At 39.5% G+C, this 22,201-nt stretch overlaps 1 protein-coding gene across 1 annotated transcript in view; it reads left to right on the plus strand.

Annotated features, from left to right (window-relative positions):
• The first annotated feature begins 279 nt into the window (after positions 1-279).
• Positions 280-22,201, plus strand: part of pdia5 (protein disulfide isomerase family A, member 5) — a 69,499-nt gene continuing 47,577 nt past the window's right edge. Inside the window, exons 1-3 of the mRNA XM_044132813.1 lie at positions 280-573; positions 12,503-12,632; positions 16,048-16,135. Coding sequence (XP_043988748.1) covers positions 508-573; positions 12,503-12,632; positions 16,048-16,135 — 284 coding nt within the window. The 5' untranslated portion in view covers positions 280-507. The remainder of the gene's footprint in view (positions 574-12,502; positions 12,633-16,047; positions 16,136-22,201) is intronic.

Consider the following 22,201-nt stretch of genomic DNA (forward strand, 5'->3'; position numbering starts at 1 on the left):
TGCTAATATTCTATCCTAAAATCCGGTTAGATGTCCCCTTTTTTTTGAGCACCTATAGTGGTCTCAGCACGGCCCTGCATAGATAGATAGAATGTGTTTGAATGACTACCAAAGTAAATTCAAATCCATTCAGCATTTTTCATATTGTCTTACTTTATTCATATAAATCACGGACTGTAAAATATGAGTCCATCGAGTATAGCTCATCAGGCTGAAAGAAATGGACACAGATAAAAAGCTATTTATGAATTACCCTATAGTGTAATTACATGCCAGTACGTCTTGCCATATTTTGCTAAAAAGCATTTATCATGTAGTCTATCGTGTTCAGACTGGAGAGAACGGCGGGGTATTTGGGTCAGCTCAGGGTGGAAGGTTGCAGGTGCATATGATCTCCTTCCCATGCCGATTTGAACAAGCACTTCATTTCCCAGGGTGCTCTGCGCCTCGCCCGACAATCTGTGGAAATCTGACTGCGCCTGCGTATCCAGACGTGGCAACGGCATCATGGCCTCCTGGATCCGCTACAAGAGAAAGATGAGAGAGGCGACAATGTTCGCGCTGGTGCTGCTGGTGAGTGTGCTGGCCGTCTGTTTTGTGTCGCGGGAGCGGCACGAGCTCTGCGTGTCGCTCCCGCGCGCGTGGGGGGAGATGGCGCGCGGCGCTTCCTTTGGTGGAGGAGGAGGAGGAGGAGAATGAGGAATCTGAATCGGTCTAGTCTCCAGCATGTCTCCTAGCCTCTCTCCGCGCAGGGGCTTCGGGAGGTGAAGTTGACAGCCGCTTGGTGAAGTTCGTGCCCACGCAGACCCCCGCTACTATTACCGTACAGTAACGGCGGGCATTGTCACTAGTGTTGCGTGTTTACCTGCAGACAGAGGGCGGGTTTCTGGGCTCCTGTGCTCCTCTGCGCTGCCTGAACCGGCTGACGTTGTTTGGAAACAGTAAAGTCACAGCAAGCTGAACCACTGGGATAGTTAACCTGTAACTTTTAGTTCTACATACATACATTTTGCTTTGAGTTACAGAAGCAGTATTCAGCGTTTCAGGCACTGCTCTGTTCTGTTCAGCCCTGCCAGCTCGTCAGGCGGGGAAATGAAAGTATATAACTTTCACATTAGCCTACCGCAGTATATCTGCGTTAGACAGAAGTGGCCTTTGGCAGCAGTACTGTGGGCCTTGCTTGGTTTATGGAGTAACTGGCAAGAGAATATATGATGTCTCATATTGTAAGACCTGAGGTGAAAGAGCCTCTGAGATTAGTAGCAATCTCAGAGGTTGCTACTAATGAGCTACATGTACTCAGTTACGTTTACCGGAGCAACTCTGAAACAAAAATTGCTCAAGTAACTTTTATTTTAAAGTTTTGAAAAAGGTAGTTTTTTAAAGTAGTTTTACTGTATCATACATTTTACGTGAGTAGTATCGAGTACAAGTTTCGGCTGCTCTACCCGCCTCTGGAGAATCTTTTGTTTTTATTCCCTAAAATGACAGAAAATGATGGATATTTTCCATTTTGGAAATGTTTTTCCCCCCTGTTTTGTTCAGTATACTGATTCAATCTGTACTGTACACTTACTTACTGTTTTATCTGTGACTGTATCTTAACAGCCTTTTTCAAAGGATATGTCACACAGAAAACTGTGGCAGAAAACAACAGATATAGCGGTATGAAGAGTGGAGATGCACTGGTGAATGTGGCTGAGTTTTTCTTTAATTATTATTATTTTGTTTTTACCATACTGATTTTTACCTGAGTCTCATCTAAAGCTATATAATAAAAAGATGAACAAATGTGGAAGATGTTTCTTTTTCCTTCTTGTTCCTCATTCCTCCATCATGACTTGCATTTGGAGCAAAGCTGGTGTCACCTCTGTGGTTGAGCGAGCAAGTTGTCACAAAATAGGATTTTTCTATTTTAAAACAGAACAGTGATTTGTGGTTCAGTACTACTCAACCCACAAAAGCATTTCCTTATCAGTGTAGTACAACGTAAAGTTAAACAAGCTGTTGAACTCTAAAATATGCATTATCAAGACACATTGTTACAACAAAGTAAAAAAATAAAATAAATGAATACTTTTAGTTCACAAAAATGTTGTTTTTAGTTATAAGATTTCTCCAAAGCTTGTGAATGAGGTCAAAAAGGAAGCTGTTCGCTAATGTAAGAACTTGGGTGTAAATTAGAACGAGAAACTTGATTTTAATTGAATTTTGTTTTTCCAAAATGAATGAAATATGGAGGCTAAAATAATAATAATAATTAAAAAATAACAATCCCAAAACAGTATTTTATAAAGAAATCTGTTAACACTGGCATTGAAAAGACATTAAATGTGATGCATTCGATTTGGTTATACAGGCTGGTATTCATACAGCTATAAACCAATCTTTAAAACAAACAAATGCTTTCCGGATCTGCTTCCTGTAGTGCTGCAGCTTTGACAAACTGTTGATGCATGGGTGTTTCTGTAAACTCATCTCTGTATGCTTTTGGGCAGTGGCAGTGTTTGCTATCTTGGCGATGGGCCACTGCTCTTTGGAGCTGAAAGACATTCATTTGAATAAAGTTAGAGCGCTCACTCTCAGCTATAATTGACAGAGTTTGTATCAGCAAGAGCCGATGCAGAAAAGATGGCTGGGGACGTAAAATCAACTTAGTAAGTAGAAAATATTTGGTTTTTAGTGCTATTATCCATCATCTCTTGTCCCAATCCTGGTTTTGAATGATAATGTTGACCCTTTAGGCGAAGAATATGAAGGTTCATCTTTATGCAGGAATTTATAAGGAATTTAACAATTTTCCTCTTTCAGGAGTTGTGACTGCATTAATATCGACCCACGTTAGATCTAACACTCATGTTTTTGGGGTGTGGCTTGGCATTTATGACACCTTGAAAAGCCAGTAAAGTTGCAGAAAGGGATGAAGCGACTAGAATACGTATCTGTATTGGTTCGATAAGTAAACTCAATCGAAGTTAATAATCAACTTTTATTTCCGTCTTGCTGCCGTTTGTTTCTGCAGCATCAAGGGAAGCGTTTGGTCATGTGCTATCTGTTTGGTCATTGTCAGAAAAACTCATGTTTAATTATTAACCACCAGAGATGGTTGAATGAATGCTTTCCTTCTATGCTGCTTTTCACAGACATTTACAAAAAATATAAAATGTAAACTTGGAGAAAAAAATAAATTGCAGAACATTTAGAGAGGCACCTAAACCTTATTAGACATAAAATCAAAAAATAAAATGTATGTAAGGTAATAGAAATAAAACATGAGACAGAAACCAGATGAAAGTATTTTTAAATTAAAAAAACAACAACAATCCAATAAATCAACCAGGTTGCAGCCGATACTTGGATTGTTCGTGTCAAATGTTGCATCTGTGTCACTGGTAAGGTATGGGTATTAGCCATGTTGACAGGAAAGCTAAAACAGCTGCAAAGCATTAAACTACAGATGGATATATCGAGAGAAAAGATAAGTCAAAAATGTCCACCAATCATTCTGTATAACTGTAGGGCATCACCGAAAGCAGGGGGCAACCGCTTCACGGTGAACGTGTAGCTCACCTGTTGCCGTAGCTTTTTGCTTTTTAAGTATCCCAATAAACGTGTGATTGCAGAAACAGATGCAGGCGTGGTCTTTAACAAAGGATCTCTGCTGTTAAGAATGTGGTTAAGAAATAAACTGCTCAACAAAACAGAAGTGGCTTAGATAGTTTGAAGGCGTACAGATCAACAGCTGTTGGGGCATTCAAAATTCACTTCCCGCTGAAAGCTAAAGAAGACACTTGAGAAACATTAAGGTGATTTGTTTTGAAGCTACAAATGGAGAATGGTTAGCTTCTGTTCACATGGCATCCCGTTTTGCTTTTTATTGGAGAGCATGCAGCACAGCTTATAAAGCAGATAAGACTAGGAAAAGAACAGTTCACTCAGTTTAAGAAGGACACTTTAGCAAACAAAGGGCTTGAGATAAAAGCGTCATTTTTTCAATGCCAGATGACATTTAGCGTTGTGTCTCACTGGGTCTGGTTGTTCCACTGCGCTGTAATCTGCTTAAAAAACCAGATGGCAGAGATTCATTCACTTTGCTTTGTTTTTTTTCTTTCTTTTTTATCACATAACGTTGAAAAAAATAGGAACAAGCCAAAATGTTTGGAGAGCACCGTAACAGCTCTTGATACAATCCGTCGACGGGGAAAAACAAAATATAATTTGGAACTTAAATTTGCAGCGTTCTCTCTTGTGTTTAATTATTCCCGCGTGTCCTATCGTGGGTAACAACATGAAAAATGACTTAAATGGCTGTACTAAATTGTGGCGCCCTCGTAATCTTTTCCATTGATCTGCTTCGCGGCAATCAGTCTCTCCGACCCGCATCCTGTGCTAGGCAGTGTGGTGATAGGAAGGACGGAGATGGTAATGAAACGCTCCACCATTGTAGCGGCTCTCACAGCCAAGAGTTGTGTTAGATATCCTCGCCTGGTCAGACGGTAAAGCAAAACATTCAGTTCACGGGCCGAGGTGTGAACCCAGTGTGATCTGCATAAAACCAGAACAGGATGACATGGTGTTAATAGACATCTGGTAATTTAATTTCCCTTTAACTGAAAATGTTGCACAGGTATATAACGTATCCATGATGAGTTGTTCTTTTTTCCTTATCTAATCTGGACTGATTGGAACATAAAAACACACCAGTCACCTTTTTTTAAATTTTTTTTAAAATTGTTTTTTCATACCATGTGAAGTAGATCGCAATTTATGGTTTTGGTAAATTAAATGACGAGTCAGCCTTTTCCTGCTCCAAAACTTCACGTTGATGTTTCTTTGTGTGGATTAAGGATTTGACGTGTTCCTGGAAAATTGTCTCTTATGTCATGACAAGTGTTTCTTTTGAGATGTTTAAAAGGCCAGATGGTCGAACTTCCTCTCTGACCCCTGAAGGGTGGGACATCCCTGAGTTCTTTGAGAGATGGCGAGTTTTGATTTGGAAAACCAAATTGTACTTATAGTCTCCTAAAAAAAAGTATTCTCACCCCTTGGATCAATACTTTGCAGAAGTGCCTTTTCTCCTAGTTGAGGCTGAAGGTCCACCAGATTTACTAAAACTTTTATTCTTTTGTTGCCTAATGGCTCAAAAGGAGTCAGATTGCATAGATAACATATTCAAACGTAAATTTTTAAGTCTGGCTACTTATTCTCAATTGAATCAGTCAAGATGTTGACTGTATATTTTGATATCAATTTCTCCATTTTAGTTCTAGCTGTGTCTTTTTGGTGATTGTTTTGCTGAGAGACGAACATTCGCACAAGTCTTAAGTCTTATGTGGCTTCTAGAAGCCATTTCCAGTTCATCTTCCCATTAAGTCTGACTTGCTAAAGAAAAGCTTCATCAAGATGCTACCATTTACGTTGTTAGATGGCGGTGATGGTGTGTTCAAGGTTACGAGGAGTGTTTGATTTCCGACACTCCTGCCGACCTGTTTGCAGAGCAGAACGTTCAGTCTGGATCTTATCTGACCAGAGCAACCTGTTTCTCATGTTTGATGTGCTCCTAGATGGCTTATGGGCAGTGTTGGCATAGTTACTTTGAAAAAGTAACTTTAATCGGACTACTGATTACTCCTTGAAAAAGTAACTTAGTTATATTACTGACTACTTGATTTGGAAAGTAACTAAGTTACACTAAAAGTAACTTTTTAGTTACTTTCAGCAGCTGCTAACAACAACGCTCTGCCTCCTGTGAAAATCACATTGAGCTTTGCCAATTCTTAATTGTAAGCTATTTTATAATGGTAACATCAACAGTCTCCACTGATAAGGTTGAACTGAAGAGGAGATTGTAGAAAAAACAGTACAAAAAAATAAAAAACCTGAGTAATTTGTGTGGTCCACTGTTGTCTGGAAAACTCTAAGAAGGATTGTAAAGCTGCCCCCCAGCCCCCACCCCACCTTCAGGTTCTGCGTTACGGCCCTGCGTTTGGTGTCACAGCGCACAGAACTCCTCTTGCAGCTCCACAGCTCAGATGGCTGCACAGATTTGTGACACTTATCTTAATATTAATAATTATAGTGGCGTTAAATTGCCATTATAATTATTGCCAACTACGGACACGTTCATTCGTGGCTGTTTTCACGTTTATTGCGCTGTTCATATTAGTCTCGATGTTTGCAGTTTTCTGGAGCGCAACGCGAAGCTCGACGTCATTCAGAGGTAATATATTAACTTGACATTAACAAAGACACAGCGGGACGGATCATCCGGGAAATGATGGACAGGGAGAGACTGACTAAAACTACCTTAATGACGGACAAATTCTAGGATTTATTATGAGTCTCTGCTTATTAACAAACCCAAATGAGCAACTTCACGTTCAAAAACGAGCCAAAAAAGGCGCAACCCGCCACTCATTAAATCTGCAAGCGACTTTAAAAAAAAGGAAGCCCAAAGCCGCTTATAATAATCGGACTTGGCGACAGAAACTCAAAATAGTTCCAGTTTTTCCACCAACAAAATGCGCATCTCCCTCCATTGTTTACATTTCTGTCGCATAGAGACGTCGGTCACTCGACAAGACGAGTAGAGGAAATACGATTAAATAACAAAAGAAGATAGTAACGCACAGTGATTTTGATAAGTAACTGTAGTCTGACTACTGGATTTGAAATAGCATCGCGTTATATTACTCGTTACTGAAAAAAGTGGTCCGACGTCAGTAACGCGTTACAAATTAACGCGTTACTAACATCACTGCTTATGGAAAACCAAAACACAAGATTTTATAGCTTTAAAAAAAAAAAAAGAGAGAGAGAGAGAAAAAAGAAATTAAAGCCAGATTTGTAATGTGCACATTTAATATAGTGTTATAGTAGGAATTTTTTTTCTTTTAAATACTTCTCTTGTACAACTCAAGTACATCGAAAAGTTTACTAAATTCACTCTTCAGAAACCAAATATACCTTCAGTTACCTTCTTGATCAGGTAATTAACTGCAAGTAAAGCCTGGTGGCCCGCCAGGCTTATAATACACTGGGTCGAACCGTGCATATAAAGATATAGTTCAGGATGATTGAATTATTAAAATAGGCAATTATTAACGTTTTTAGAGGGGATCTGACGTAGTCTTTTATTTCACCTGTAAACCCCACAAATATTGGGTATCCATTGTATTATGTCCAATGTACTTAATTTTATAGCATCTTTAGACTATTTTCATAATGTACATCGCAATTACCAGTAAAGTTCATTAGTATTAAAAAAAACATTTGAGTGTCTTTTCTTGACTTGTTTTGCCTTGAACAAGTAGAAACAGACCCTTAGTAAAACAGTGAAATGCTGAATATTCTTTTCCTGCTTCCTTGAACCATTACCATATCGTTCAGAGCCACTCAGGAGTTTTCCATGGAAGAGCTGTAGCTTTTACAGTATTACATGTGAGATGGTGAACAAAGATCCATCAGAGATATTTGACTGACTGGATGATTTTAATGTAGAAACTTTGAAAATCGTCCACTAATCCACCTCTAAAAATAATGTAATAAAAGGCTTACCGGGCTCGAAGTTATCGATTATGTTGTCATTGGTAAAAGAAAATATGTCCGGAGTGGCTGTTCTCGGCTTGTATAAATCAAGCTGCATATTGTTACGGCTGATGCGCTCCCCGATGCGTTCATTTCAGCTTCGAATTAATCCGTTTCTGCCTCCATGTGCATGAACTGCTTGGAGATAACGCCTTAGATGAAATCATGAGCATTGCAGTAATTCTGCTTCTGAATTGGCCTGTCACTTACCATGTATAATAGAGAAACTGTCTACCCCCTGTTTTTTTTATTTTTTTAACGTTTTTAATCATTGTACATCTGTCACCGAAGGATGACACACACCATTCAACTGATGGAAGACATTTTATCACAGCCAACAGCAACCGCCGCCTTGACTACGACAACGGTGTCGTTCTTCGGTACCTCCGCTTCAGGAGGAGGCGCCGGCGCTCTGAATATTTCATGGTACAGTGTTAAGAGCTGCTCCACATTAATAGAACAAGACACTTCAGCAGCAGGCTGTTTATCTCTCTGCAACCTTGATGTGTTGAAAGAGCATTTGAACATGTCAGACTAAGTAATTCATAATGAGTATGTGAGCAACAGCAAAAAAAAAAAAAAAAAAAGGCTACTTGGGCTAGCATAATTCTAATTAGTGTTGATTGTTAAATTTCTGTTTGAGTGGCTTCGTCAAAATGTGGTTTCCTAAGAATCAAACACCCACACTTGGGGTTAAAAATTTATAATGAATTCTGATAACCACCTTCATAGCACTTAGGCTCTTTTGAAAAAAGTCAAAGAATATTCTCGTCTAATTGGCAGCTTGGATGGGGCGACCATGCCCGGTCCCTCCACACCAGGAAGTCCGGACCCCAACCTGGTCTGGTCTGGATGGCTGTCTGTCTGTCTGTCTGCGGCGGCTTGCTTCTGGGGACGCGCTACCCAAGGACGAGCGCAGTGGACGAACTTGCAGAGGACGAGAGCCTGCTACCAGGGGCAAGCTTGCAGAGGACGAGAGCCAGACAGCCATCCAGACCAGACCAGGTTGGGGTCCGGACTTCCTGGTGTGGAGGGACCGGGCATGGTCGCCCCATCCAAGCTGCCATTTGATTCCGACGCCTAGACATTCTTTGACTTTTTTAAAATAAATGCCTTTTAGGCTTAAAGCACTGCCTGTTTCCGTGTCCCCCCAGTTTTTTGTTGCGACCAGTCGAGCCGGGTCGTAACAATAGATATGTGAAGTGCATCTTCGCTGGTTCTTGTCAAATTCAAGAATAACTCCTTATTAGGTCTGGTAGAGGCTGGGAGGAAGAAAGTTAGCACATTTCCTTCACATGCCGAGATTAGATTCTCTGCAACGTAAACTTAGACCCCAAGAACGAATTGTTGAACATTTCTGAAGAAATTTGAACAGGGCCTGCCAAAGTGTGCCCTGTCATTGCTGACTCATGGTTGCTAAAAACTTTACAAGACCGACTGATTGTAGTGATGTAATAGGTGTACAATATTGAATAAAATGTTGTGCTACATGACACTCTTACATTTAACTTTATGACACAAAATTACAAGTGGATCGTCCATATTGTCTCCAAGTGTATTCTGGGTAAAGCTTGTCACCAGCCGTCCACCAACGTCATCATCAGTCACTTGGCAACAGATGGCAAACTAGCTAGAGCATTTTTACAGACTAAGTTCAAATGAGTGGAGCTCCATGGAGCGGCAAAGTGAAAAGGATGGAAAAAAAGAGACCAAGGAAAAGCCAAAAACTGGACGCATATTTTGCTCGTCGTCTTGGAGATGAACCGGACTTTTTTGTTGGCAGCGATTCAGGCCCTCCAAAACTGCCGGTCAGAACCCCCCCCCCCAGAAAAAACCCATTTCTGATCATTTGTTCAGTTTTGTTTTTTATTTACCACGAATAACTGAAATTAAGAATGACAACTAAGTCAAAAATTCTATCGCGATAAATGATATGATATGATAGATAGCCACCCTTATCACTTCTCATGGACACATATTCATTGGAGCTGACAACAAGACACTTGTCTTTTCTTGCAGCCATTGTACAGCGCATATATTGATTATAGATCCTGACCAAACACACTTGTTTACTAATGCTGAAGTGAGCAAAGCTCTGCTGGGGTTGGTGCAGGGCCGCGCTCAGCTGGGGTTGCTAGGTAACAGTGCCTGCTGATTGTCACTTAATAATCTGGAGGTTTTTGAAATGGCTCATTTTCCAGACACCCTCTGAACATTTGATTATTAGCACTTGGGATTCTTTCTAGAAGCAGTAAAGACCCAAATGGAAGTACAAGAAAGTGCAAAAGCACAACATTGCATGATTAGTCCCCTTTAAGAGTTAAGGAACGATTGTGTTCCTGACTGGGAGTCAAGTCAAAATGAAGTAAGCTTATTTCCTGTGGGATTTGGATGTTCCTCTTCTCTCCTCATCTCATACTAATCTAGCTGCTGTTGCCACTGACTGATAACCACAGACTGCTCTCCTCTGAAACATGTCCCCTAGCCAGCCACTAATGAGACTACTCTTTGCCAAGCGCTCCCCTCTTGGGTCCCATACAAACACCAAAACATCTTATGTTTACCTTGTTGGCACGGCTACTTAATCACTTGCACACAGGTGACAAAAACACCCCACCTGGCCACAAATTATACTTAGTAAGACTAATGGCGTGCCTTTCGTGTTGCCATATGGCTGGATGCAGCGGTTGGCTCCTTCTACGAACTGAAAGCGATTTGTCGCTCAACCAAGCTGTAGTCACAAAATAAATAAACATGACTTGTGTGTGGGTTTCCTACAAGTACTAAAGTATAGTGGTTGCAAGTCTGTGAAGAAATGCTAACTTTTAATAAGCGCGGGTAACCTTCCATTACTCTTTTTAGTTATTTATTTTTAAACAAACCCACAGATTCGCTTTTGTTTTTGCGAGGCCCATAGATTTGTGCTAATTTTTAAATCGTACTTTGATGTAAGTTTCTCTTTTAAGATTCACGGCACTCGCACCCCGGAGGGGGAAAATCTCGTTAGAAATTAAAGTAGAAAACGAGGCTGACAGGTGCTTGTTTTCATTCCAGGTGATATCACTCATCAGGCCGCTGGATCGCTCAGCGCGCAGACAATGTTCGGTGTCTAATTTAGTTCTCCGTGGGCAGAAACGGAGCGCTTTTTAACGAATGCTGATGGCGCGCAGAGGATTAGAGTGCAAAGAAATAGCTTCATGTGGCTGGAGTGTAATCAGTCTTCTTTTCTTTAGTCATCTTTGATTAAAGTCCAAGCCACGCGGTGTGGGTTTTGTTTGCCATATTAGAAGTTTCACACCATTTGGTAATTGTGAAGGCGCAGGACCTGCCTGTTGCAGGTTTGGAAGTCAGTTCTTTTTTTTCAGTACTGTCACCTTAAGACGTCACTTATGCCCTTCAGATATAAATGTTGTGTAAAATGTGAATTAAAAGCTTTTTGTTTCCTCATGAAAACAAATTACTTTAACGTACTTTGCGTTGGGAAGTATTAATTTTTTATTTTATTTCAGCATATGCATACATAATTTTTGTACATATATATTCAAAAAAAGGAAAGAGTTTCAAGTATTTTATCTATAAATAATTAAAGAGGCAGTTGACATGACATTCTCTTCAAACGTCAGTAACAAACGGGCCGCAGATGCCAAGGAGAAGTATTTACATTTCCGTATTAGGGCTGTTATTGATTTTTTTTTAAAAAACCCCAAACTTAAGTGATCATAAAGGAATACATTTCTGCCTAAAAATGCTATATTTTCTGAGAAAGTGCATATATTTACAATATTAAACTAGGACATTCTCTTACATTGTAAAGTCAGATATTTGCATGAAAAAACTGACGTTTTCGGAGATTATGAATTCAGAGATAAAACGTCAAATGTCCTCTCAGTATTTATGAATATTGTATTTTGGTAGAACGGCTCTCGGTTGATTGGGACAAGTTGCAGCTTCTTCCTCATTGTCTCAGTCGGATCTCATTCGAGGCGTTCATGGTGGTCTGACCTCCTGAGATGTCGTTTTGATTCAGGAAAAGACTCAGGATATTTTACACTTTGGAAAATGTCCAGATACCAATCTAATAAATTTACTACTTAAACCTTAAGGACGTCCATTTTTTGGTCACAAATGTCTGACTTTTATAATGTCAGAGAACTTATTAAAGTTCTTTTTTTTCTTTCTTTGATGGCACTTTGTCTTACAAATTTCTGAATTTACGATGTCAGGGAACGTCCTCATTTTAATATCGTTAATATCTGCCTTTAATCCTGGGAACTTTTTTTTCCTCCCTCACTTTCAAGGCTTTTCGACATCAGAGAATAGTTTTTTGGCAGAAATTCATGCACATTATTATTATTATTATTATTATTATTATTATTTTATTTGCAACGGTCCTAATATTCCGTAGGTATTAAACACACAAAGAAAGGGAGTTTTTGAAGCCATGAGAACACACTTACTTATACAGAAGCAACTTTTTGAAAGAATTTAATGTCATAAATGAGCGGTTTTGGTGTGCTTTTCTTAATGAAAGTAGATCCCTACATCACCTAAATCTGAGATACTGTGATATGTTTAAACTTCCTCTCATAGCTCGATCAAACACAGACATAGTTCCGCTTGTAGAAAGTACACTTTTCTTTGCAGGTACTTTCTAGCATGTAATGAAAAACTCCTACTTGTTGAAGGGTGTCTCCGGAAGCTTCTTTTTACAGGGCAAGAAACTTTCCTCCTCCCTCAGAAATATGAATTCAGGCATCGATTTCCTTCTGACTGAATGCTCAAAGTGTTGAAGTTGTGTTTAGGCGTGGGAGGAAATGGTAAATTAGGATTTTGGTTTTCGGCTTGTGGACGTTTTTCTTTCAGCGAGTATAACATTTAACGACCAGTTGTGTGTTTCGTGTGTGCGCTTCCCCAGATGCTGATGCTGTCGTCGTCGCTGGCAGCTGTGAAGATGTCTCCTCTCATAGAGAAGGTCAGCGACCACAAAGACTTCAAGAAGCTGCTCAGGACAAGAACCAATGTTCTGGTGCTCTACACTAAGACAGGTTGGAAACAATCCTTACGTTTGTTCAGCCGACAGGTTTTCCAGTGTAGCTGCTGGATCAGTGGATGCAATCTGACGTCTTTCATTGGTTTGGGTTCACCGCATGTTTACAACCATAGCTATCTGACATGCTTTCACATCAGCGAGGTTTGGGAGAACATATCAATTCCCATGCAGTAAACAGACAGAATAATTTATTTGAACAAGTTCTCTCTTTCTGACAGCTGACGGGAGTTTTTATTTTTCCCTCTGAGATTTCCTGCATTGATAGTAATTACTGGTTGGATTATCTAGTGAGACTGGGTTGCTCCCAACTGTATCTGTTCATTACTCTCTTCATGACATCCACACTCAGTGATCGTGATGCAGCTGAATTTGGCCTCAAGAGTTTCGAACTTCCTGATCTGCACTTGATTTAAAAGTTGACCTCACTGCTTAAATAATTGGGGATTCATGGACTGGTCAAACTCTGGCATTTACTCCACGGTGCCGTAAAATAGACTTTTATTCAGCAGCCAAATCGGAAGCAATAAATTGGACGCTAACTTTATTATCATGTGGTGGTGGGGCAGTTATTCTTCTGAAGCAAGAGCAAAAAACTGTTGGAAATGTAATTTAACGAACAGGGGAGGTTGAATTAACTTTTATGTTTTCATGGGAAATCAGTTGGCAGCAGTCAAAGATTTGGCTACGACTGACAGCAGAGTTGTACCTTAAAAAAGTTTTAATGACTAGTTGTGGAAATTAAAATTAAAGTGCGATGGCCCGGCTGGGAAAGCCTACCAGCCTGACCTGATTTCCTCAGGCTTTTGCTGCTGATCAAGTTAAGATTCCCAGTTAGATCCCAGGATAAGAAGCAGCTAGCTCTTGACATCAAGCCTCAGTGACGTTACAGAGTCGAGGTCGAAGGGCATTGATTCACTGCAAGTCCTCATCCCAACCATGGCGAGATTAGCACACTTCAAGACTATGATTGCTACCAGCTTACAAAAAAAAAAATGCCAGTGGTTGGTACGACAGCATATTACGGTGATAGTAAATAGAAAAAAAATGGAAGAGTAAATGTCCTCCAAAAAACTTTGGCATTTTTAAGTTGATCTCAGAAATGTTTTTGAAAGGACTTTCTGAGTTTGAAAAGACGAGGATTTGCCAGAATTATTTTTTTTTTTTTTCGCATTTTAGCAAGTTTCAAACATTGAAAATTTTTGACTTTCACATATTTTCTGAGTTACAAAAGTTGACGATTTTTAAATTTTAAAACTAGAAAATTACTAGTTTACTAGTAAAGTTGCGAAGTTATTTCTTGCAAATTTTAAACAAATAAATTTTCACTTTTTTTCTACCCCAAGAAAAATTCTGATTCATTTCAAAATTTCTGGGAGGAATTTCCAGTTTTTCATTGCAGAAATTGTATTTTTTTTTCTAGAGCATTTTTAAATTAATTCCAAGATTTCTAGGATGTCATTTTTATTTTTCTATCTACATCGGCCCTAATTCACCATCGTAAGCTGGTGGTTATTCTTAGCCAATCAAAAAATGTCTAGCAACTTTTCCCTTAAAAAAAAAAAAAAAAAGATTTATTCTTATTTAATTATATTATTAAATATGATTTTTTTTTTTCTTGTTGCATGCCACAAATACAAAATACAGAGAATTTACCATCCTGCTATTGCCGGCATGATAAATACAAATAAAAAGAAGCCATTATTATGTGGCTTTTAAAAGGAAAGGTGTGGACAATATTAAAACCGCAAGTAAACAAAAATAGAGCTAATTTTAAGTCCTCATGACTTAAAGTTCTGGGAAAAAAATGAATCTGTTTCTTTAAGTGTTAAAAATGCAATAGAAACCACATTGCGTTAACTTATTTATGAGTTGAAATTGGAGTAGTTGAATTTATTACCACCTATGAAATGAAATCATAACAGAAGTAATATACATTTCCGTCAGCTGCATGAGGTCTGCTGATTGACAGAATTTGTGCACTAATCAACAGAATGTGGGACGAAACGTTTCCTCAAACATTAATTCTGTGGTAAACGTAGATCAGTGGCTGATTTCACAGAGTGTATTTGGCAGGTTTAAGAATATTTTTAAGTGGCTTTATTGCTTTTATGTCTGCTCATATTTAACCCCTGGGTTTAATACGACACACCGACTGTTTACCTGGAGCGAAGGGTTGACGAGCGTCATCAATACTGATATTATTTTCATCTCAATAATGTTTGAAAATTGACTAGACCATTGCAAGAATGAGTTGTTTTGGTGTTAGCTTGGAAATATTTTCCTACTACATGCATGGATTACAATAAGAACAATCATTAAAGAGTATGTGTGGCGACTTCCAAAAGTATTCATACCCTTTGAATTTCTCATATTATGTTAGTTCACAACCACAAAAAAATGAATTTTATTGGAATTTTATGATAGACGAGCAAAAACTAGTACGTAATTGTGAACTTTACCTTAACTTGAAAAAGAGTAAATGTACAACTCAAACATTAATGTCACATTGCAGCTCCGATTTTATTGCCAATTATAGTCGGGGTTATAGCTAGTCAGCATTTCCAGACCTCTTGGACTCAACAGGGTCATAAACTGATAATGAATTCATTTGGTTTCGCGGTCATCTTTAAGGGTGCTGCCCTGAAGAATGCTGATGGTGTCTCTGCATCTAAAAATAACCCGGACCTGGACCACTCCAACAACGCATTCGGTTCACACACTAAACAAAACGCGCTGCTTTCAGTGGGAGGATAAAAATGATGTATCGCATTAAGGAGTAGAATGTCTTTGTTTGCTTTGCTCAGAGGAATCCACTTTGCATGCCATGACTGATAAAACTCTGATATGATGCAGTGCGTATTATTGTTTTCTTTTCCCAATCACAGAAAGCAAAATGTACACCTTGGTAGTTTTTTTTGTAGTTTAAAAAAAAAATAAAAATCTCTGACATATGAGATTGAGCAAGTCTCCAGTGGACTGCTTTGCTTGAGTTAATACAAAACAATCATAACATCTGGTTGTATAGCCGCTGAGATGTATAGCTCCTAGAAGCCTGCGTGTTGTTCATCCTCGTACCCCCAAAAAGTCGTCCCGTTTCCACCCTTTTGTGTCCGAGCGTAATCTTCCCGTCTTCCGAACATTGACGCTATTGTCCGGTGATGAAAGCGGATGTAACTCGAGCCGCTTGTGTTAGACCCGTCTCGTGAATCCTCTTCCATCATCGCTCTAACCCAAACCTAGCGAGCTCTTTCTTTCTCATGTTTTTGCTTCAACGACTCGCCGATCCCGCCCCCCCCAGCTGTAATCCAACCCGTAGTCTCTTTGTCCGAATTGACGGCGTTATCCGCGTCTTGTCTGGGCTGCAAAACTGTTTGGGTAATGAGGCTGATCATTTTATTCTCTGCCCACAGCTACATCGGGGGACTCCTATCTGAAACTGTTGTCTGACGTTGCCCAAACAGTGAAGGGCCAGGGGACCATTGCGTGGGTCAACTGTGGGTAAGTAATTGGATGATTGGAATAAATCTTTTTCTTTGTTTTTTTTTCTTTATTAGTCCATGCTCTTTTCACACATTCGCTCTCTTTGCTGGGGAAATTTTCTGACCAACTCTAAAAAGTAGTTTCTGTCATAATTCATAGTTCACTGAGGGGTAAATGACTCTCCACAGTTTCTATTGTAAAGGGCCAATCAGAAGGCTCACTTCACCTCAATAGAGCAGATGAAGCTGTGGGTCTAATGCGGTACTTGTTTTAATGCTTTTGGTCAGTTTCTTTCTTTGCCATACACTATAAAAAAAAAAATAATGAAAACACAAATCATACCTAAGGTTTCTCTAACATGGTCACTGCCACACAAGCTACTTCAATATCGTCTTTTAAGATTTACAGAGGGTCTCCTATTTTCTGAGAATATATTATGTGCTTTAAACCGTGGTGTGGGCATTAATCGTATGGTTTATCATGGTAAATTTCTTTTCGTGATAAGAATTCTGATTTATTGTTCTGATAAATTCCAGTTAGTGTCTAAAAAACACAAAACAGTGTTTCTGTGTTGTTGGGATTTTCCACAGTGTTTTCAAAGAGAGCAGCAATAAATACCAAGGAAATTTGCGAATATGATTGAATTTAGTTAGTATGTGCAGTTTAGTGATACAAATCACACTTCTTTATGTGACTGGTGTTTGAAAGAGACTTATTACAAATGGATTTCTTGTTTATTCCAAGAGCGATATGTATTTTTGTGGCTGCATGCTAATGTGATTGCATGGCAGCATAGAATTGCCTATAACAAAAAGTAATAAGTAGTTCTCACTTTTATTGTTATCACAATAGAACCACAAAATATCGTGATGAAATTTGAAATTTCACCCACCCCTATGTGGATCGGTATCAGCCGATACCAGACATCAGATATCGGTATCGGAAGTGAAATAAAATGGGTTGGTGCATTCCTGAACCTTTGCTGAGATAGATCAGATCATTATAGGCCGACCACCGATCTCCTGAAACGAAGGAAATCCGCATCGATAAATCGGCCCACCTCTAAAACCAACTAATTTCCTTTCATATCCTTTCAGTTTATTGAATTTTGGACAAAACCGAGCGTCCCAGCTAGAATACGATCCTTGTTTCAACGTTGGTTTTGATTTTCACGTGTCATAAACCTGTTTCAAACCACACAGTAGAAGTCTAAAATGCTAAACAGACAAAGACGAGAACAGTTTCCTCTAAGCTACGTCTTACTTTGCTCCCCACTGATCTTTGTTTTTGACTCTTTTCTTTTTTTTCCATCGTTCTTCTTCTTTCTGCCCTTCTGACGCTCTGTTTCACCATCTTCTTTTCCATACCTGTCAACCCATCAGCTGTATGAACTCTGCTTCTCAGCAGAGAGAACAGAATGTATAATAACACCAGAAACAAGGAGGAAGGGAGTAAGTCCCCTTCGGCGCCTGGAGCTCATTCCAGCATTCACAATCTCTCTCAAGCTTGTCCGAGACCGAAGACGAGGTGGACGGCAGAAAGAGCCAAATTCAAAAATACTTTGAAGGACCTGTCAAAGGTGCCGGTGTCCGTGTTTCAGTGCAAAGACGCTCTGTGATGCATGTCCGTCTTTCGTGTATACTTTCTGCCTCGCTCACTCTTTTACCTTCATCAACTTTAGAGCATTAAAGCGAGTGCTAATGCTAAGCAGAATTTTATTCCGTCCCAGACACCCGCCGGGGGAGTTAAGAGTTAACCGGGTTTATCACTGTAGGACACGCGGACCCAATGCCAGGGCTCTCTAGCTAAGCATTGTACTAGTTGGCGAAATTCTCCATCATCTCAAACGGGCTGGCTCCGAATCAAAGCCCCAGCTGAGGGCTCATGGCGGACAGAGGGAGAAGGAGAGGAGAGAGCGTCTCGCAGCGTGAGAACTGCTGGCACTGCCAAGGAAGACGGCCACCGAGGCCAGAATGACACACTTTGAACAGATGACAGCGACCTGAGTGTTGGCCAACCGGGTTCCACCAGTGGGATGGATGATCTCAGACAGGAAGGAAATGGAGGGTCGGGGTGGCCCTTTCCCATTCCTCTGGCATTTTGGAAGACAGCAAAGAACCCATAGGAGGATATACGAGTTTTGGCTGCCGCGCTGGGAATAGTGGAGCGGAACAAAACGAAGATTTGGGATCCAAATGTAACTTTTCAAATACTACTGGACGTCGAGCCTTTCTAATGGGGACTTTGTTTTTAAATGTTGTCATTTCTTCCTTTCTGCACGCCATACTTGTGAAAGGTTTTGCTTTCTCAAGACATGTTAATTAGACGTGTCTTATCGCGTTATTACCAGCAAAACAATTCTTCATTGGGGAAAGACCAATAAATAATTCACGTCTTCCGCTTTTACCATTGTCAGAACTATTTCTGGTTTGAATTTACATTTCATCATTTCACTTCAAAAGCAATTCAGACGTCATTCCTGATCTTTGGTGACACCAATAATATTTAATTGAGTGATCTATCCATCTGTCCCGTTTCCAGTCCACTATCCCATCACGTTTTCAATCCAACCATCAATCAATTGAACATGTTACTGGGCCTGAAAGTGAAGCAAAAGTGGAAAAATATTTAAAATCAGCTTAGAAAGGCTGTTTTGACACGTTGAGTATTTTCTTTACGAGTTCTGTTTTTTTGTAGACAAATTCATATTTTTAATAATAGCTTCAGGATCCTGTCTACCCATGTTTGATGGTTTTGTTTTCTGGACAGGCTGTACTAAAATGTGGATTTTACATCTGGGTATTAATAAAGTATCTTAACTCATTAATTCATATAGATTTAGTTGTAAGAAAAAAAAATATTTCTTTGCCATTTTTGTGAATTAAAAAACACACACAAAACAGAGCAATAATCACCTTCACTCAGTCATCTCCACTGAATCGCTGACCAACGTGTGATGCTGGAAAATGCTTTACTCAGACTAGAACAAAACAGAAATACCTTTTATTGTGCCAGAATAGTGACTAACATCCAGGAAAATGAGTCACTATTCCCAGGTTTCCTGCTCAGCACAGTGTTTGCCCATTGATGCGCGGATTGCTGTTATTCCAGAGATGAATGGTAAACGACTGCATACATTCATTGAGCAACAAGTTGCTACCGTTGTCACACTCTGTCTTTGTTGTACTGAATGAACACCAGCTGGTTGGGTCACCATAACTTTTCTGCTCTTCTGTTTTACTCACGTTTTCTTCTCGTCTGATTGATTTGGACACCGACATGGTAATGCGTTTTTCTTTTTTTTCCCCCCACTCTGAGTCACTTGTAGAGGAGCAACGCTATGTTTAATGTTAAGCAGGTACTGTATGTTCTGTACCCGGATGATTCTGTTTTCACAGGATCTGCTGATGTTTTATTCAAATACTGCAGCTCAGAACATTTTAAGATTCTCCGCTGGGTCAGTTTGTTCTACATCTGCTCATGTTTTTAATCATTTTCTAGGTTCTAGACCAGATAATATAAAGTTTTACAGTTTTCTGTCAAACTTAAGTTTTTATTTTAAGGACCACGTTGTAGACTTTTCACAGTTTGTCTAAGAGCATGGATCTCAAACCACAGTACATGTCGCCCTGATAGTTCTTGGGCTTCATTTAGTGGCTCTTGGATTTTGGTATCAACTACTGATGCTCCCTGATATTCCCTCTAAAGATTTGTATAACTCCTTACTTTAATAGTTGATAGACCAAATATATGCGAAAACTGATTAGTGCCCATATCTTTGCACTAATCCAGAAGCTTAACGTCTACAGACTCCAAGGGGTTCATCTAATCAATACCAAAGGAAATAAGTGCCTGAATTGCCTGCTTGTTCAAAAGACAACAACAATAAGTAATATTCTGCCAAAATATTTAATATTTCCAAGCTGCATTCCCTTTTGAATATTTGATGAAGAAAAATCAGCATATTGGCAGATTGTCTGTGTATAATTTGAAGTTGTGTTCCCCAAGTGGGCGACTCCACAAATAAGCAGCAGTCTTCTGTGTTACAAAAGTAAGAAAGTGTGCTGGAAGTTATTGATTGGCTTCACACACAAGAGGTCATTTCTTCCAAATGAGGCACATTTTGTTGTGCAACTAATTCTGGGCAAGTTTTAATCTAAGGAAACTAGCAATCCTAGCATGCTCCAGATGTCAAACCAATGCCCACCACAAAATAAATAAATAAATAAATTAGAAAAGGATTACAATTTCTAATTTGAAATGATATGGGTACGTTCAGCATTTAGCATCTATGCACCAAAAATCTGGAACAAACTTCCAGAAAACTGTAAAACAGGTGAAACACTGACTTCCTTTAAATCTCAATTAAAAACCCACTTGTTTAGAGTTGTATTTGAAACGTAATCAATTACAAATTTATTGACGGAATCTGACTTGGATGTTGTGTTTTTGTTGTTGATTCTATGTTGCATTGTGTTTTTGTGTTTGATTTGATGTAAAGCACTTTGAAATGCCTTGCTGCTGAAATGTGCTATACAAATAAAATTTGATTGATTGATTTGAATTTTAAATGACCTCAATTTTGCATTTTCACCCACCTGAGTCGATTAAAAAAAACCCCCAAAAAACTGTATTTTAAAAATGTGCCACTTTGAAAAGTTTAATATAATCTAGTGACAGCGAGCCATTTTGTCACCCGCAGCTGTGTGTATCAGTAATATTACCAAGCAGTAAATCAGTGTAGGGAGTCGGAGAACAAAATAAGGAGGCATTTGTAAAAATGTGTTTAAACCTTGGGCTATTTTCTGTCAATGATGTAACATTTCTTTTTTCTTTCATTTGCCTCACAAACTCTCTGCATTCAGCCTACCACAGTTAGAGGGAACTAGGAGTCTCGGTTTCATATCTCATATTCAGATGTCTCCAGGCTTCGGTGGAGCTGACAGATTTGCATCGCTGCCTCAAAACTGTTCGAAGAGTTTCAAAGTGGTTCTTTTATCCCGATTCCGTTTCAGAAGGAATTGTATTTTCACAAATTATGTGGATTAAGAGGCAATGAAATGGGTACAGGATTGAGAGCGGTTTTTATTTTTTTCGTCCCCTGCTCCCTCAAGGTCACCTGTATTAAAAAGGGCCCATCCGAGAGACATTTCTGAATGGCTTCCCCGCGGCGTTTCCCTCACCTGGCAGTTTTTCAAGCTGTAGGAAGCAGCAGACTGATCTTGAATCAGGTGACCACACCTCATCTCCAAATGCGGTCCGTGTCGGGGGTTACATCTGCTCCTGTTGTGCCCTTACTGTTGCCATCTGCCACCACAAGTCAGCCCTGTTGTATACCGTTCTTCACACGCTCCTCATCTGAACTACCGCCTGGCTGTACGCGGCCTCACAGATTCAATCTTAACGCGAAACAACACTGAGCGTATGCCGTGATTGTGTGGCGGCGGGAACGGCGGCCACAGCTGAGCTCTTCCTTTCTAAAATTGGTTGCCGTCGACGTTATCGTTTCCAAATGCTCCATCCGTTCATATTCTCGGTCACGATGGAGGGAGAGGAGTGTTGCGTGCCCCACAAACACGGAACTCACAAGTTCAATGGATGCAAGAATTGTGGTGGTGATATCAAAGAAGAGGTCCTATGTTAACTCTGTCTGTTACGATGTTTTTGATTTAAATAGCTTTTGATTTTAGTACATGTGACCACTTAATGCTGCACATTCAAAGAATGACCGTTTGCAGTTCTTTATAATCCATAAAATGTTTAGAATATCTGTTGTGCATAATAGTTTGGAACAGTGCATTTTGAGTTTTTTATTTTTGAAAAAAATACTGTTCCCATGGGGAACTTTGTTCAGTAAAATTTGATTTATACTGTAATAGTTCATCACTTGAAAATTATACTGACCATCATTTGCATTGACCATTTAAGAAAATATCACTTGCGTAATAATTTGGAACACGGTGTAATGTACATTCATACTCGCAATAAAACTGTCTCAGCACTTCTACAGAAGCCAATATGTGCAGCGTTCTTCGTTTCCGCTCCTAAGGCTGCAGTCAAAAAGCACCAAGGAAAATAAGTGGT

This window comes from Gambusia affinis, linkage group LG11 (genome assembly GCF_019740435.1).
Source record: "Gambusia affinis linkage group LG11, SWU_Gaff_1.0, whole genome shotgun sequence".
Classification (NCBI taxonomy): Eukaryota; Metazoa; Chordata; class Actinopteri; order Cyprinodontiformes; family Poeciliidae; genus Gambusia; species Gambusia affinis.